This window comes from Centruroides sculpturatus, unplaced genomic scaffold (genome assembly GCF_000671375.1).
Source record: "Centruroides sculpturatus isolate CEXI.00-Female unplaced genomic scaffold, Cexi_2.0 scaffold117, whole genome shotgun sequence".
In the NCBI taxonomy this organism is placed as follows: domain Eukaryota; kingdom Metazoa; phylum Arthropoda; class Arachnida; order Scorpiones; family Buthidae; genus Centruroides; species Centruroides sculpturatus.
This window is the reverse complement of record NW_019384308.1, coordinates 862430-881970: the sequence shown is the minus strand read 5'-3', so window position 1 is coordinate 881970 and position 19541 is coordinate 862430. Positions and strand designations below refer to the sequence as shown.

Sequence of the window (19541 nt, the reverse complement as noted above, 5' to 3'; positions counted from 1 at the left end):
TAGTTTATACGGATTATTCCAAAAAAATTATACGTGTTTTGGAAATGTTGAGTGGAATTAGTCTAGAATCGATTAATTTTATAGAAGAAAACCTTTCAAACAGCCTTAGTCCGTAAACTTCACACGTGTCGGGCTGCGATTGGCTCATGTAGTTAATGATTCCTACAACGTAAAATTCGATTAACGTGGAACGTATCTAAGCGTTATAGGGGGAGTCTACTGTATTACCTTTAAAATACAATTTTAATAATAATGAAAGTAACATAAAGTTATTTAATTTTAATGCGACAAATGTGCCCGATTTTCCTTGCACAACTTTGTAAAATCTGGTTACTTTTTGGTCACCTTCAGCCTCGAGTCATCTTCGAGTCGAAGTGGGTGACGATGTTTAGTTTTCATGTTTGTCATGGCCGAAAATCCGCTCTCGCAGAGGTATGTTGAGCAAAATGGTAGTAAATATTTTATTGCCGCTTCGCTGACACTATAATAATGATAATTGTACAATTAACACAATTTGTGTTAATTGTACAATTTTTGTTTCTTGCCTAAGAATTTCATTTAGGTGTTGTCACAAATGCATTTTTTGATGAAATTACGAGAATATTTTTAGTTATAAATAAACGAATTTCTGCATTCCAAATCATGTTGTAAATTGCGGAATCTTTGATGGTCCACCCATTATTTTTTGGATTGCTTCATCTCATGCATTTAAATTTTAAATCGACCGATTTTAGATTACCTCGGGTACCCTTTCGTGCAATTTCGCGTACCCGCAGGGGTATGTGTACCATTAACTGGGAACCATTGGACTAGCAGATGAGCCTGGCGTTGCTCCAGTAAAAAATAACAACAAATATTAAGAACATTACATTATTTCTATTAAATTATATTATAGTATTTGATTCATGTAACTAGGAATGTTATCTTACGCAAGGGTTTAAAAACCAACCAGCGGCGGCCTTATCCATTGCGAGGCTCTGAGCGGCAGATCTTTGCGAGGCTTTTGTCCTTTGTGCAAAGTATGTGAATTGAAATAGTAGGCACTTATTAATATTAATATATACTGTACTATGAATTAAATTTATTTTATTGTTATAACTAATAGCCAATGATAAAATAAAAAGTTTTAAATATCAACCTTTTTCTACTTGGTTGTTGCGCGAGGCCCCTCCAAGAGCAAGGCCCTGGGCGATTGCCCTGCTCGCCACCCCCTAAGGCCGCCACTGAAACCAACTGCCATGCATTTTAAAAATTCTTTAAATTGTGTACAGTAGAGGAATAAAGAAATTTGAAAAAGTGTTAGGTAAGGGTTTATCATACCAAGTGGACAATCTAAGTTAACCTTTGTAGTTACATTAATCAAATACTATGGTGTAATAAATATTAAAACAAAATTCATATAAAGAGTTTTGTTATTTTGGCCTACCATTGTCACGTTTATCACCATACTCGAACGGCACGAAATGGTACAATTTCATTGGTCAAGTAGACACCAATTGAAAATGTGGTATCCTGGGTTTTCTCAGATACCATAATTATTTCTTACCTCTAAGAAACTGTTCTATTCACGGGCGAATATCAAATGGTCAAATGACAACGAATCAAATTTCGCGAAAAACGGACTAACTTGGCATCCTCGAAAACCACTTAAATCATATTTTGTGCGGACCGATAACCTGGTATTTTGGATTTTCCAATTCCAATGCCACTGTACTGATGGTCCGATAGAAATTCGGGATCGTGCGGAAGGGGTTTGAAGTAATTCGAGGAATAATTGTTAAATATAGTCATGCAGCCAGGCTACATTTTTTCTCTAATCTGATTCTCGCTGCGTAATCTTATAACTAACATTTTAATACTTCGCTTCCTCGTTGAAAACAATTTCTTCTTCGTTCTAATTGTAAGCACGCCGATTAGGGGGAGGGGTTTATTCCCTTTCGTCGGGATGTGGATGGCGATGTGGTGCGATTCCCTCGCGTATGTGGATGGCGATTTGCTCAGGCAGAAAAAGACAAGTGTTTACAAAAATCACGTTTATTTTGTCGATACATGCTTACATCTCGGTAGTTGGTAGAGCACGCCCCGGGCAGCGGTGATTAAATGGTCGGAGTCTGTACCTGTGTGAAGAATAGCAGTAAGTCGGACTTGTCGTTGGTGACGGAGTGAGATCTCTTAATTCGAACGGAAGGATCAAACAGGCAGATCGCGTAGGAGGAGTCTAATCAAACGAATGAACTAACGAACAGTTCTAACCAAGTTAGGTAGCGAGGAAGATCTGCCCTGGACGGTTTATCCGACATCGTCCTCTCGACTCTGATCGCGATTTATCAATTACTAAAACACCCGCGCTCATATTGCGTCTCAAGTAATTCCTTTCTTGATTCTAACTATTGTTCTCCTCTATTATTTACAAGCGACGATGTCAAAGTCCGGTGTCGCCGTCTCGGCACTTATGTCGCTTGTTTTATCGATAAATAAATTTAATAAATATACATTTTCCTTTTAATTATGGACTATTTCCGAGACCTCACCTAATCGAAACACGTGATCTGTAATAGATAGAAACGTGATTCGAAAGCACAGTTGCATAATAAGGTGCCGCATGTCGATCGAGCAAAGCAACAAAAAACTTCAGAGCTATGCTTGCCAGGTTTTGAACCTGGGACCTTCCGCGTGTGAAGCGGATGTGATAACCACTACACCACAAGCACTCGACAATCTCAACCTCGGCACTTCTCTAAGAGCACTTAAATCGTTGTGCGAACTTCAATTGCAGCAGTGAATCCGTCACTTTTCTTACAAAATTCTCGTTATTCTCACGATGGAAACTCGTTAACCTCGCGACACGTCCTTAACGTCCGATGCATTTGTTTTCTCTTCGGCAATGGCGATTCCACGCAAATTTAATTCGCAAACTCGTTTGTTCATCTTATCCTCTGGTAACGTGAATTGCGTCGCCGTTTTTATAGAAAAACATCTCTCGTTCGTTTTCTGGCGTGCGACGATTACAGACAGCTTTCCGCTCTTCCCACCTGCTTGAATCTTTACGAAAATCTCCAAACAAACTGTTCGATAACGTCAGCATATCTGAAGCTGGAAAATCAAAGTTTTGTATACGACCCAGGATCGGTTCAGAAAGAAGAAATGCCGTTCCGCCTTTCTTTGCAGGTGTCTGTAGTGTAGCGGTTATCACGTCCGCTTTACACGTGGAAGGTCTCAGGTTCGATTCCTGGCAGACACACGGTCATTTTTACTTTGTGTCCCTTAAGCCACACCTTCTTAGATTCCCCATCTTCGTCGCTCTTCAACGTGTTCATTTTCCTCATTCCAAAGTTATCTTAATTTGCTTTTTCTCTCCGTATGGTTTTCGTCCACGCCTAAACGCAATGCGAAAAAGAACCATACTCCAAGGACAGAATCGTCCCAATACGTATCACTCGCAAGAATTAGCGAATATCGCGCTTCAGAGATACGTCGAAAATGTGTATCAGAAAGCGAATACACTTCATTTCTTGCGTAGGACAATTCTATCGCAATCTGTAGGAGACGTTTTTTAACACATCGGTTGTGGGAAACGCATTGTTGGATATTCGAATGATCTGGTATCTCTGTGTTGTATAGGAAGCTTGCGTCGTTGATTAGTTTCAGCTTGCGAAAGATAGCGTAAATTATATATTTTTCCAAATGTTACTAAAACATTAAATATGATCTGAAACAGCGCTAATATAAAATACATTCAGAAGAATATTTATCAACTGATTTTTGAAGTTTTTCGAAGCAGTAGTTGGGTTTGCTTAATCGTCTTCTAATCAGTTACCAATTGTAATATCTCTATACCGGAAATGTTCGTTTATTCGAATTCGGATAGTCCGAAATACAACAATTTCGAAATTCGAACTGTAAATTGTTTTTAAACCGTTATTAGAGTATGTTAACCCTTTTTCTCTTATTTCATAAAATGCGGCTGGTTTCCCGTGTTGTAAGATCCGGTTGCGGATAATAGATTGAGCAATTTGTAGGGCTTGAGGATGCTATATTTGGAGTGACATATAACATTCCAAGCTAACTTAGAAATAATTGGGCTGCATTTTCAAGAATTCTGATTTACCTTAACTGTTAAACCTAGCTAGCAATCTTTGTGTTTCTCACCAGACAAGTGCAGTTTAATTATAATACTATTAATTAACTAATTAAGAAAAATATTGTTTTCTATTCGTAGCCACATTCTGTTTGCTTAATAAATTACATCAGTTACTCGGCATTCGGCATATTGTATAGAAATATTTAAACCTCGATTAATTCAAAACTCGATCATTTGAAGTCATTATTTGGTCCCTTAAACTTCCAAGTACCGAGAACCTCCTGTATTTTATTTGTATTTTCTTTTTTTATCTTAAATTATTTGTGTTTTAATCGATACGTTTCTATTTTACGTTACTACGAAAAGCGTGTTAAAATATTTCGTTTCTACGCCATTTTCTTTTATACGCAATCATCGTTTAAATTCAATGCCTTGGAAAACATAAAAGACTAAACCTTCGATTTATCTGATAACAAAGCGGATGTTCTGTTTTCGCTCAAGCATTTATTATTTCGATAATAAGTCTTTTTACGTGAATAAACCAATGAGACTAATATACTGTTACTTTATTACACTCACAATGGCATCTTTACAAAGAGTCAATTATTGAAATTTTCAAAGTCTTGTTTAAGGAAAGACGTTCAAAAGCTAAGTAGATTTTAAGTATAATAAAATTTCTATTTTTATTTCGAATACATTTTTATATTTCAAAATTGATTTAAATTTAAAGATATACAATCCATCTATTGCGTGTTTTTCATTTCGATCGTTTTAATTTATTTAAAATCTCCAAGGCTTTTGCTAACCAGTACGGTGGCAATCCGTCGAAGTACTTAATATCGACATTCCACATGTCTTCGTCCAATTTTCCTTTTAAATCTTTCTGTAATCTTCTAGAAACTTTATCGCATATCATCTCTCCCAACGCTACGTACTTTAAATCATCCGAATAATTATTTTCGTTGCTCCAAAGACGATTTCCTTGATGATGCGGGTTCATTTTTATGTGTTTCTCTAAAGTGACTTGCCATAATAACGTATCCTTGTGGTCGTCGAATTTTTCGGCATAACCGACCAACATGATCGGATGTAACTTATCTATATCGTGAATGGAACAACGACTACGACCAAAAATATATACTCTTTCGCCTCTCTCTTCCATTACCTTCTTTACCGTCTCGAAATACTTGATATGATGAACGAAATCGTATAGAGAATTATATAAGCCTAATTTTCGAAACTCTCTAACGGCTTTATCTTCCTGGCCATTAACGATTTCCCAAAATGCTCCGGTTACCATTTGTGACCATTGTTTTGCGTTTGAAAGATTCTTTGCCGAATTTCTTCTGCAACGAACGATTTCGTCGTTTTCGTACAGTTTGCTATCCTTTTCCAATAGATCGTCTAGAATTGTAAAAGGGAAAAGGTTATCCCAACTTTTCTTCACCTCTACGGCATCTTTGAAGGAATTTTCAAATCGTTCGCTCTTCAACACCTGCATCGCCTCCCTATATTTGTATAAAAGTATTACAAACATATATTAAATCATATTTATTAATAATATGGTGAAGATTCTGTATGAATTCTGATATTCTGCAATTGAGTTTCGAAAGATTGTCTATATCTAGTTAATAAAACTATTCAGAAATATTCTAATAAATCATTTCTTAAAATAAAAATCTATTTATGTATTAACTTGATCGTTAAGAAAACGGGAAAGTCTTATATACTTTCCTTTTTTCGCTCTGTAGGCTCTAAGAATTCCTTTATATCGAGCTCATCGTGAATTCGGCAAAATTACAATACACTTACAAATTTTTCCGGTTTGTCCCCGTCTGTTACTAATTAGGGGAGATCGGGGCAACTTCGGCATGCGGGGCAAGTTTGTCAAGCGCTTTTTTTAAAAAACAAATTAAAAGAAGACTTTGGTTATAGGTTAGGCAGTTGAGTTTTATTGGTGGCTTGTTGAGTGTAGTGTTTTTATTGTTCTCCAACAAGCGTAGTTGAATTATCAAGCAAATTTTCATTTTCGTTCAATTCCATATAATATTTTTTTTTCCATTTATATTGAATTGGCAGGTTTTGTTATAATTCCATGATAACGAAAGTTACTTTTCCTGTTAGAAGGATGTAACTTCAACTTATTCACGTGGCCAGATCGTGGCTTGGCATTCTGTTCTCAGGGTTGTACTTAATGTTTCGAAATCATGACTAGCGGGGTAAGATCGGCAACATAAAGCCACATTAGAAACAAAGGATAAATATCAAACAGATGATAAATGAAAACATGTTTGCATTTGTTATTCATGTATATATGTCTTTGAACTTGCATTTCGTTGTAATAATATTAAATGGGCGTTGGATTTGTATTTCTTTGTTTTAATAGTGAATTCCAACTTATACATTGTTAATAACATAATTTTATATACGTGCCTATCTTGCCCCATTACTGTTGCCCCTATACCAGGGGCAACTTTAATAAAAATAATTGCAATAATTACAACTTTACAAAAAGAGAGATGTTGCCGATCTTGCCCCTATACCCGGGGCAACTTCGTCAATTTCTCTCTTCTTGTAAAGTTGTAATTATTTTAATTATTTTTATTTCCAAACTGATTTTATCCAGTTCTATAGTAAGGTAACATTCCAATAGACAATATGCAAAGCTTTTTTTTCAGTTTACAGCAGTATTTATTACACAAAATTTAAGTAAAGCTTAACATGCCGATCTTGCCCCGATCTCCCCTATATAAAAAATAAATGTAATTCAATCACAAGTACCTTAACGAAATGGGAACAGATTTTGCTTTAGAGTATTCTGTATATAGATAAGAATACGGCTATATCATTTGACTAACTATACGTTACTGGTTAGTAGGCTTATATGAACAAATCTGTACGCCACTAATACCAATGAGAACGTCCACGTAGACAATACATGGACCCACTCTCTCCCCAAAGTGTACAATGGTGTACTTTTCTCAACCTCTCTTAAACGGTATACGAACTGTTTAAAATGTTAAACGAGCTGCTTTTATTTTAAATGAGTGTGCATCAAAGTCGAAACTGTTATCAATTGTACACTATGGGGTCAAATCCTGAACATCAACTAAATAAATCGTATAAGGAACAATTAAGAATTACGTCAGCAATTTATGAAGAGGAAGATTCTGATATTTTCTGACGAAGGGAGGAGAAAGGGTTTAATTTTTCATGACGTAAGATTGCACCTGTTGTTTATTTTTCTCCCCAGTCATCGGTGATCGGAGGGGAATTAAAACAAGCAAAATTTCTAGTGAATACCACTAATTATCTTCAGAGTATATGACAGGACTTTGTCTAGTTTAGCATTTCCCTATGGAAACTAAAATACTTGAGGGGTGAAAATTTGTGTTGTGAAATTTCGATTGTACACAGGAATTTTTGGATCGAATGAATCATTCGAATGATCTTGCCAATTATAATTCATTCATCACTAATACCAAAGTAACGAGCACCTAAGTAAGCAACAAACCCATAATATAGTCCTTTTCTTAGGAAATAGATTACTCTATTGGTTTGCTTGCTTGTCACTTAGAAGAAGCCATTATTTTACATCTATGTATAATTTTAATGTAATCATTAAATTAATTAATGAAAAGTTACTTCTGGATTTAGATTTATTTCCGATTCTAAAATAATATAAAATCTAGAAGTAAAACTTACTTATTTTCTTGCTCTTCGGAATAACTCGAAGAATTTTCAGTTTCCATTTCGAATTTGGGAATTCCCTTATAAAAAAATAATAATAATGCATAGAATTTTTGGTAATTTGGTAAAAATACATTAAATTATCATTTAAGAGATAAAATAATATTTAAAAAAACAAATTATGATAATTTATTATAAATTAGAAAGCTCTGATTGGCATTGCTATAATTTAAATCGTATCATAGTTTAAATAGGAGCTTTCCCTCTATAATCCATCTGTTAAATCGATTTCCGAATATCGTAGTAACGTCATACACCACCCACCAATGAAAAAAAGTTGCTCATCCAGTTGCAGCCCGCATCCCGTATTGGTTACTCAACACAAGCCCGGACTATTATGCAACCATTCATAGTTAACAGGAAACAGTTAAAATGTACTAAGAATAACATTTTAGTCTGATCTTTCTTAATGTACAGTATAAAATTACAACATATAATAAGTTCCGAGTACACCACTTGAGAAACACCATCCTCCTCTTTAGAGTTTGTTAGTGTCAACAGTTCTGGTTTAGGTTTTAGTTTCATTTGCTGCTAATTTTTACACCATTACTTTTGTTTCACGATGAATATGATGATAAAACTGGCCAGTGTAAGCGTAAATAATTACATTTACCTTTGTTTATTTAAGGATTAATGTAACGATTCGCAAAAATATGAATCTGCGTATATTACTTCCGCATAAAACATGACCTCGCTGTGTGTATGTATGTAAGATAAACTGTATATATAATGCGTATATTTATTTTAACACAAACTTTATATATTCTAAACAGAAAGGCAACAGACGTGAGATTCTGCACTCCTCGTATGTTATAGGCTTTAGACGATCAATTAGTTAAATTAAGGGATTAAAAAATTAATACGCAGTTAATTAAGAAGCACTTTCTTTTCCACCACCTGACCTTGCCGTTGACCTCTGATACGATAGATGAACACGATCAAATAACTGTACAAATGAGCAAACTTTAACGATGTTTTGAATAAGTTTCGAGAATAAATCCAAACAAATTGTTATTAATAGAGAAAATGTGAAGATCGATTAAATTATAAAGTAAGAAACGTCACAACACCTCATTGATGACATTAAAGAACCTCGAATTTGTTTGTCTTATATGATGAAAGGAATCAGAACACTTGGAAAAAGTATCAACAACCCGGCCGAATCGTAAAATTATTACGTACCAGTGACACATCTTGACTTTAAACCACATTAAATCAAAATCACAATGACTTTACTCCTACACTCAAGTAGATTAAAAATGGCTGGCACTCCGTAGATATGTCGGGTCCTGTTTCTCACCACCCAGCCAACCTTATTGTAGGCCTGAGCGAACCGTCATGGGATCAAAGAAAGGCCCTTTTATTACCCACAGAGCGAAAAAACAACCTAATGAAGAAGAAAATGTGTTTATCAAAAGCTAGATTTGTTTCCTATCTGTAATGCATTTTTCGCTTTTAGAATTTAGGGGAGACCGGGGCAACTTCGGCATGCGGGGCAAGTTTGTCAAGCGCTTTTTTTTAAAAACAAATTAAAAGGAGACTTTGGTTATAGGTTAGGCAGTTGAGTTTTATTGGTGGCTTGTGTGTAGTGTTTTTATTGTTCTCCAACAAGCGTAGTTGAATTATCAAGCAAATTTTCATTTTCGTTCAATTCCATATAATATTTTTTTTTCCATTTATATTGAATTGGCAGGTTTTGTTATAATTCCATGATAACGAAAGTTACTTTTCCTGTTAGAAGGATGTAACTTCAACTTATTCACGTGGCCAGATCGTGGCTTGGCATTCTGTTCTCAGGGTTGTACTTAATGTTTCGAAATCATGACTAGCGGGGTAAGATCGGCAACATAAAGCCACATTAGAAGCAAAGGATAAAAATCAAACAGATGATAAATGAAAACATGTTTGCATTTGTTATTCATGTATATATGTCTTTGAACTTGCATTTCGTTGTAATAATATTAAATGGGCGTTGGATTTGTATTTCTTTGTTTTAATAGTGAATTCCAACTTATACATTGTTAATAACATAATTTTATATACGTGCCTATCTTGCCCCATTACTGTTGCCCCTATACCAGGGGCAACTTTAATAAAAATAATTAAAATAATTACAACTTTACAAAAAGAGAGAAGTTGCCGATCTTATACCCGGGGCAACTTCGTCAATTTCTCTCTTCTTGTAAAGTTGTAATTATTTTAATTATTTTTATTTCCAAACTGATTTTAACCAGTTCTATAGTAAGGTAACATTCCAATAGACAATATGCAAAGCTTTTTTTTCAGTTTACAGCAGTATTTATTACACAAAATTTAAGTATACATTGTTAACATGCCGATCTTGCCCCGGTCTCCCCTATAGATATAAATTGTCTTTAAAGAACTTTGAATAATATAACAAGGATAATCGATAGAATTTCACAAACTTTTTCTGTTCTTTTTCATCTTATTCAAAAAGAGAATATCCATGAAGTTTATAAGGTCTGAGGGATCAAGAACTCTATATTCTCGCCATTGAAAAGTATATGCATATTTCTATATAATAACCATCGCATGTAATAATATACAAAATGGCAAAGCAGATAGCCAGTGAAAAGTTTCAGGATATGTAGAAAGATGTTGAGAACATAATGTAAGGACAGCTGCAGAACCCATAAATGAAAAACTGGACATGATGGTTACGGGAAAATTTGCAGGATTTTGCGATGGTAAACAGGAAGAAACAACAGAGCGGCCAAGTTTTCAAAAATATACTGTATTTTTGAGAGTTTTTGTATGGAGTTACAAGAATCAAACCCAATTCCTGTGTGCAATGGGCACCTGTATACTAAAGTCTCGAAGAACACGAATACAAGAGTCTGTCACACAATATTAACTCAGTTTTCCAAACGACGTAACTCCACAATCGCCTTAAAACCTATGACTAAATGTCCCTACAAAGTAAATGTCTTTTCTTTCTTTTCTAATAAATAATTAATTCACAAACTAATTAATTCGTACGAAAAGTAAGGACTGAACCAAAGTTTTTAAAAACACAAAGCAAGTACTAACATAAGTTTAAATTACATAATTAATACATTTAACTTGTAATTAATAATAAAATATTTATAACAATTCTCGTCTTACCTGTATATTAAAATAAAAAATATAATTAATGATCAATATCGAAAGGGAAGTAACAGCAATTTAATTTAGGCAATATCTGTCCTTACTGTAACTATAACGCATTTATCTAACAACAGGATCCAATATTTCGGTTTATATACCCTAAAACACTCATATTCACACGAAGCGATGACCGAGCCCTGTGATAACTCCCACCGCAACGACGGGGGTAATTGCAATAGATGATGACAAACCTCAATTACTTACACATTTTCTTCTATTGCAACATAAACCACATGCATTTGTTTATTAAAAATTATCTTAAAATATAGTAAACGTGCCTTATGTTGCAATAAAAACATCTATTGTAACAGGGGGATTCCCCCCGTATACATTAAATAATTTTTAAAAATTTTCACAACACACTTTCTGTGTTAAAGCACATAAAATTAAGGAATTTTTACACCTTTAAAATATGCCAATTACTGTATAAAATATTCATGCACCGATTTAAAATATTTAAGATATTTTTGCGTTAAAAATACTTACAATTTAGTAAATAATAATCACCTTTACAAAGAATTTATCAGCACGCGTCGTAGTGAAGTATACAACTGATACAACCTAAGTAGATATTCCAGTCTTTATACTACACCGAAGGGGATTTCCCTTCTGTCGCATGATTCCTGCGCAGGATTTTTACCGGGGTGCAAATTAAAAAACACAAACAGCTGTAAAATATTATTTTTTTCACAGTGTATTTTATTAATTTTTCACAATACAATTTATAAACACTTTTTTTCCCTGTATTTTTTTCAATTTTAATAACGAAACCGAAACTAGAATTATACTAAAAGGTCAAAAGTCAGCAAGTTAAGTAACAATTGTTTAATCGTGTTTAAACAAGAAAAAACAAGTTAAAACAGGTAAAAATATGTTTTTATTTATTAAAAGAAGCTATAAATTATTCGAAGGTCTGTAATGTTTTATGTATATATATAGTGATAGTATTTATCTACTGATATGGCCTACAGATTAATCTATAACCTTGTATAGTTTAAGGCATTAAGTGCCTTTAAATTTATGTTTATTAGAAAGGCCTCGTATTTTATAGATGAGGGTTATAACGAAGCCGTTCAGCCTGTACTTTAACTTTCGTGGCTATTATACAGATTATATGGCGATCCGGAAAAAAATGACCCCCAAATTTTTACATTTTTTGGACTTAGAACACCTTAAAACGTCGAGAAATTCAAAAATAATCGGGGATAATTTCTGTATGTACGGAAGTTTGTGTGTGTGTGTGTGGGAGGGGATGCACGATTTTGTTCGCCTTGTTTGAAGCTTAATAACTCCTGTGTTTTGTGTCGAAAATTTCTGAAATTTTTCGAATGTTGCCGGGAAAGTTGAGCAACTCGTTGCTGGTTTATTTACGCTGTATATGATCATTAATTACCATTGTGGATGGACCAGACATAGACTTACCAGATGAAAAATTATGGATGAAATACAAATTGTTTTGGAAAGGATGACATTGGGGATATGTTTTATTAGGAGGGCATTTATTAGGGCCAAGTCAAAATGGAGAATGCCTTCCGGGAGGTCTTTTTAAGAGTAACTGGCTCCTATTTATGCGTTAAAAGTGTGGAGAAAACCCGTAAAACTACACGTAGTTAGCTCGTCCTTGCGAGGCGCGAACCCACCAGTATTCGGAGAATGGAACCGCTTGGCTACTGGTGGGCCAAAATTAAGGAAATGTCCTTCAAATTGTATCTAAAAGCGGGACCTGTTCACTTTTTAAAAACCACCAGAGGCCTAGCGGCCGGATGGCTGAGCGGTCGAGGTAGTAGCCTACCATTTTTGGGGACCCGGGATCGAATTCGGACGGGTCGAAAAAATTCCAGGAATTTATATAGTAATTTATAAATTCTCGTATGAATTAATTTCACCGCAATGTTTAAAATATTAATTTATAACAAATTTTTGTAAATTTTTCTCACCAGATGGCGAATCTCTCTATGATGTTTACATATGGCATAAAATGTATGTCGTGGAAGCCGTTTCACTACAATAAGTAAATTGTATTTTTGTTTATAATATGCCCAAAATTCGTTTAAACGTGTAAATAATTTAAGAAATTATAACTTATATTTGTCGAAATGATATTTTATAGCTTGAATATGTGTATAAAGTGACAATGTTTACTATAAATGTTGAAGGAACATCACGTGTTGCTCTGAATAATTCGTGTAAATATATTAAATTGGTAAGTATTACTCGATCTCACCATTAAACTTTTAATTTCCCAAGCCAATTTACATGTTTAATTACTGTATTTTTATATATTAAAGTATTACATTTTGAGGCAATCACATTGCTATTTGAAATAAAATTATGAACAAATTCACATAATATGTGCATTACATTGTAATTATAAATAGATTTATTTGTTGGGTAAAGTTGCAGCTCTGAATGAGGCTGTTGGGATCTCATCGCAGCTGTAGATCGCGCCTGTAAGTATAAAAAGTCAAAGGAATTGCAAGATACAGTCCCCTAAATTCAGCCTATCAAATTTTGAAGACTCAAAAATGGGGTGAATTTATTGGAACTATTTCTTCTGACTACTTCGGGGCACAATTGGAGTGCTCCGTTAATCTTATCGCATTTAACGAGTCGCCCGAACCCGTTGCTGTTTCTCGTAAAGGGTTACGAGTGGACCGTTAGTTTCTTTGACATTTTTTACTTTCGTGGGCATGGTCTACACTTATCATAAGTTCCTAATCAATTCACTTGGAGATGCAATTTTACCATTTGTTGTTTATAGATTGCTTGCTTTCATTTGAAATTATAGATTAGATTTTTAGTTAAATTTTACGAGCTTTATGATGGCTTTTCTTTTCCGCTAGACTTATTACACCATCTGGTGATGGTGTAATAAGTCTAGGGGAAAAGAAAAAGCATTATAGAGCTCATAAAATTGAATACGAGACTAGACAAGAAGCATATTATAGATTTTTAGTGTTATTATAGTAACAAAGTATTATTATATCTAAATTAATAAGTTTTGAAAATGAGGATTGGAAAAACATCTGGATAGTGTAACTACAATGAGACTGCGCGGTATGCGGAAGCTACTGATTTGCTTTGGGCCAATTCTTTTCTTCCTGAACCTTCTTATTTAATTAATACAATATTAATTTAATTATAATTNTCATAATTATAATTAAATTAATATTTATAAATAATTTAGAATATTTTGGAAGAAAAGAATCAGTCCAAAGTGGGACTTGAATCTGCAACTTCTGCTTACCGTAACTGGCAACATATCCATGCAGAAAGTGGGAGTTGCAGGTTCGAGTCTCGCTCCAGGCTTATTCTTTTCTTCCAGAATATTCTAAATTATTTAGAAATATTAATTTAATTATAATTATTGAATTTAGCAAGAGATGGCACCTAATACCATATGTATATTGCAATTATCAATAGAAATGTCATGTGATGTTGATGTAGAATCATTGTGACTTATACAAGTAATGAGATTTAGTAGGCTGTCAGAATAATTTAGGATTGGTTGTTTCAACTGATTGTACCCATCTTAAAACAAATATATCAAGCTTATTCTCTAGGATAAAATTCAATGTTTTCTTCACCCTATATCAGGATGTATATAAATCTCTAACACAATGCGTAAAATTTTGCAAATTATTAATTATTATCATTGACCACTTCACGCATAAAATAATTTCAAAACAAAAATTATGTCCCTTTTGAAAAGAATATTACGTGGATCCCAACAGAGAGTGGTAACATTTTTATTTTATTTCTTTTATATGAAGAGTACAATCATTTTACCATACACATGAGAGAGTTTACAATTAATTATACTTGTATACAACAATGTATATTGATGGAATGATTGTCAATGACTGTGGAGATTCTCTGGATTTGCTGGATGTTGATGTCAATAATTGATGATTGGTTCCAACTGAACTTCTTTAGCATTGTTGATGTTCACACTCTCAGAATGATCACTTGTATCTGCCAAAATGTTATGATCTCACTACTTGTCTCTCCTATACTGTCTTCTTTGTATCTATCTCTGAGAATCTCTCTCCTTTCTTTTATTTTTCAGTCTTATCAGGGGTTTAGTCCAAATTTGGAAGATGTTTGATTCTTCCAATTGCAATTCAAAATGCAATTGGAATTTCCAACCAAGATGATACACTATTGAATAAGTGTGTCATCTCAGTTGGGTAGAGTATCAGAAATATATCAATGAATGTTCCTGGTTTAGTTCTTTTGGAATTTTGGTTATATAAGTTTCATTTTATATAAAAAAATAATGAAGTTTAAATTTAAAATATATGATTTAGTGAATATTTTGGGTTACCAAACTTATCTAAAAGCCTGTCTTGTCTTGGTTTATATTCACTTTCAAGTAACTTGTTCTCGGGTATTTAAATTCGAGCCAAATGGAAAGGGACGGGGCTCAACATACTAGCCAGACCTCCAGTCCAATCTCCTCTTCCAGGTATTTAACTATGATATAACCATTGTTGGTTACTTACAGTGTCAACTGGGGATGCATCAAGTTCCCTTGTCTTGTAAACTCCCACTTAAGGCATTCAGCCAGCCATCCCATACCTGGCATGTTGTGTGTATATATATATATATACATATAAACATCTCTTAAAATCAGATTCATTAGTATGAAGTCACACCAACTGCCATATAAGATCAATAGCCTGATCTTATATCACAGTTGGTTTGGCTTTATAATAATGAATTGGTTATACCAGGGGTCGGAATTAGCAGCTCGCGAGCCGCATGCGGCTCTTTGCATAGACGTTAGCGGCTCTTCGGACATAAACGCCAATTTCATCTCACCTCATTTCACCGCAGCCTTATAACTTATGAGTTTATGAGATAGAGCCGCCGAACAAACTTCGACTTGTTCTCCGTCCGCACATGACCACACTCGCGTTGATCAATATGAGTCGCATAAGAGTGGTAGCATTTGAAGCATATCTATATATATATATATCCCATTGAACGCGTGTCTGTCCATCCGTGTAACGTTATGCTGAAAACGGCCATTAGAGGCACCTCTGTTGTGTGTCGTATTTCGCACATTTAAATTAATGTGCGGCTCTCTGGTACTTTTGTTATCCTGTTTTCATGACAATTTGGCTCTTCTCACTTGACAAACTGCCGATCCCTGGGTTATACTATCACATCTATTTTCTACAGTATTTTTAATTATATTAACACAATATAACTGTTTAATATAATAAGTTATTTATTTTTCTTTCCAAGATTGATTATTTTTTTAATTCTTCTGTATAAATTAAATATACAATAAAATAATGAAAAATAAGAATCTTTTTAAAATTTTCTTATAGGTATAGCGTATAATCGTTAATGGGAATAATCATTTAACTATTTTTAAAAAATGATTAAAATTAATTCACCTGATGATGTGAGAGAAATTCTTCAATCCTATACCAGGTATTTAAATTTATTTTACTTTTATATGAAATAAATATTTCATTTCAAAGTAACAAATAATTAAGTAATGTTAGAAACTTTTAAAAAATTTTCTTTGATTTAATAAATATTTGACCTAATAAAATGTATACCCAATATAATATAAATTTCTGAGAAAAATGTAAAAAGGTACACATTAGAATCTACTTATTATAATCATGTTGAGATTTGTCTACACTGAATGGATTGATTAATGAAATAAGGCAATGTAATACACAGGCAATTTGCCAGAAGAGGTTCCTCTCGGGAGGATCTTCTGTGAGGAAACTGGCCCTTATTTAAGTGTCAGATACATGACGAAAAGCTGCTTAACTTCACGTGGCCAGCTGTTGACCAGATCAGATTTGTAACCAGCTACCAGTGGTCATTAGTTTTATCCACTCGGTTGTTGTAGATACTGTACATAACTGAATGATAACATTAAACAAGTATAAGTAAATGAAATTGCAATCAGTGTAAATTCTGATTTTATTGACTCTGATATTAATTAAAATGGACATGTTAAACCTTTAAAATTTCTATAACTTAAAAGATTTATTAATTATAATTTTTATTGTAAATTAATAATAATTCATTCGGTACTGTTTGCCTGTTTTTATTTTCACTACTCAAGTTTAATTGAAGTAAGAAATGTAATAAGTTGAACTATTGCAAATAATGGTTAAAACAATTAAAATTTAAATTGCTGGATAAGACTGATAATGTGCAAGCATTATCAGTCTTATCTATTTATCAGCATAATTGCAAATTTATCAGCAGTTGCTAGTATAACAAGACTGCTTAAATATATCTATTTAACTAAACATAATAATTATACAATGAAGGATACTGTGTAAATTACCTTATACTGTAACATAATTACATTTAATGAATTTACTTCAGTGATTTTTAACTTTTTAGAATCCTGATTTATTAGCGTAATTAAACACCGCTACACTGTTGTTTTTAGGACTAGTTGCACATGTATAATTTTTAACGACACTGACAAAGCCAGTATTACATCAAAGAACCCATATGTGACAAGCCCTTAGACAGGCCATTATATATCTAACAATGTAAGTGAAAGGCTGAAGACCTTCAATTTTTTCTAAAAAAAAGTACACACATTACACAAAATAAATACAAAGTACACAAAATTATTAAATTATTTTACCTTCAATTAAAATCATTTTATTGACGTTTATTTGTATGAAAAATATTTTAATAAAATGGTTCATTAGATTCTAAATTGTTAAAAGAATTATTAATGATCTAATAAATTAAATACATATTTATTTGATTTCCTTATAGTCTATTAAATGTTGCTGGAACCATTGTTTGTTTTGCAATTAATTTTCTTATCGAGTAAAATTTAAAATTTGGCTAATATTATTTACATTAAAATATAATTATATAAATACGTTGAAGCTACAAAATATCTTCATTTTCCATTGTTTACAACACCAGCAACAGTCCAAAATGATTTACACGTACAGAGACAACCTTTTATTTGAAGCTATGCCTCTGCGAGAGCTCCTGTCTCTGGTGTTGTGAATGACGGAAAATGGATATTCATTTAATTTCAAATAATTTGGTTTGGTTCTTTAGTAAAATGTATATGTGTCCATTATTCTCATATTAGTTTATACATAGTAATTAAAACATATATTTATAATATCCAATATCAACCATTATTCTTTCGTTCAATTTATTAACTTGCATAGATACATATGAAGTTAATTATTATTAATTTTTATAATCAAACTTTATTTTTTAAGATGTTTTTTAATATTATCTTTTCAATAATTTACCAATGAGTATTATTTAAGTGACTATGAATTGTACATTTTAAATTATGTATTGTCAGTAATGCTTTAAATTTGTTATTTAAACATTACAGCAAATACATTTCCTTTGGATTTTAATTTTGAATATTATACTGTATTTAATATACGGGGTCTTCCAATAAGAATGCTATCATTTTAAGTTATTGTAATTATGTTAATTATTGTCTGAGAATATGCAGTGTACGCCAATCAATAGAGTGACTGATCGAGTTTCATCTACTATCTGTATTCGAACATGTTGTCATCTACTGCCTCTAGGAAGCACCATAAACAAAAAAACAATGAAGATTTCACAATAGAGAAGGCATTTGTGTCCTGCAGTTTACAAAATTGGAATCACTCATCACTGTGCAAGATGAGTTATCTGCAGGAGTTATAGAATTGTGATTGCTTTGGGAGGAGTGACAGCAGATATGCTGTAGCAAGCATAGAAAGAATTTCAGTATTAGTCATATGTGTGCCATGTAGCACAAGATACAGACAGGCATTAAGAAATTGTATTGGGCAAATGTAAAGATTGTAATATACATTAAAGTATTGGAAAACTGACAGGTTTTCCAATACTTTAATGTATATTACAATCTTCTCAGATATTAATTATGATTTAAAATGATAAATTTATTTTTGGAAGACTCTGTATATATAAATTAACTCTTATTAATTCTGATTTTTTGTTACATTTTTAGAGAAAATGAGCATTTTTCTCTATTATGCAAAAGTAAGTAGTTTGATATTCTATTATTATTTTACATATGAAGTATTCAGTGTAATGTAATTAAGTAAACAGCATATGACATACAAATTAAACTTCTAGTATTGAAATATAATAGTAAGAACAACTGTTTCCTGCATTTGTCATAATGTAATATAGATAAATTTTCAGTTTTAATTGCTTGAAAGTTCATTTGGATTTATTTTTGTTTGGAATGTTTACACCAAAATTAAAACAATTGTTATGTATATATGTGTAGAATAATCCATGAACTATTGGGACAGACATTAATTAACTTTGAAATTTTAATTTTATTTGTATTTTTATAAAATAATATCGTAATTTATAAAAATAAAACAAAGATTATTTCCATAAATTAATTTTTTGCATAAAAATATATTTTCTTTTAACAAATAAACTCTAAATTTATGCTTATTTTAACTTTCCAGAAGAAGAAAATACTAATCCTGTCTCATCAAGACTAATTTTAAGTGAAAATACAACTCAGGTAATTATATTG

The 19541-nt window shown here is 32.7% G+C and overlaps 2 protein-coding genes and 2 non-coding genes across 7 annotated transcripts in view; 2 read left to right on the top strand and 2 right to left on the bottom strand.

Moving 5' to 3' along the window:
• Positions 1-2638: 2638 nt before the first annotated feature.
• Trnav-cac lies at positions 2639-2711 on the bottom strand. The gene has a single exon. It is a non-coding gene; the product is annotated as a tRNA-Val (tRNA).
• Positions 2712-3168: 457 nt separating this feature from the next.
• On the top strand, positions 3169-3241 carry Trnav-uac. Its single transcript has one exon. It is a non-coding gene; the product is annotated as a tRNA-Val (tRNA).
• Positions 3242-4632: 1391 nt separating this feature from the next.
• On the bottom strand, positions 4633-11583 carry LOC111619919. 4 transcript variants are annotated; one of them, XM_023361745.1, is made up of 3 exons: positions 11486-11583; positions 7787-7851; positions 4633-5589 (listed from the first exon to the last, which is right to left on the bottom strand). In XM_023361745.1, exons 2-3 carry the CDS (start codon positions 7831-7833, stop codon positions 4839-4841), a joined length of 798 nt encoding a protein of 265 aa, XP_023217513.1. In that variant the 5' UTR covers positions 7834-7851; positions 11486-11583; the 3' UTR covers positions 4633-4838. The 4 variants fall into 4 exon arrangements, with proteins under 4 accessions (XP_023217513.1, XP_023217525.1, XP_023217519.1 ...); XM_023361757.1 differs by having other exon boundaries at positions 11507-11552; XM_023361751.1 differs by lacking the exon at positions 11486-11583 and adding an exon at positions 10958-11139.
• A 1381-nt stretch (positions 11584-12964) lies between these two features.
• LOC111620036 (protein kinase C-binding protein 1-like) overlaps positions 12965-19541 on the top strand; it is a 33156-nt gene continuing 26579 nt past the window's right edge. Inside the window, exons 1-4 of the mRNA XM_023361885.1 lie at positions 12965-13202; positions 16339-16444; positions 18996-19027; positions 19471-19529. Of these exons, the coding sequence (XP_023217653.1) occupies positions 16389-16444; positions 18996-19027; positions 19471-19529 (147 nt within the window). The 5' untranslated portion in view covers positions 12965-13202; positions 16339-16388. The remainder of the gene's footprint in view (positions 13203-16338; positions 16445-18995; positions 19028-19470; positions 19530-19541) is intronic.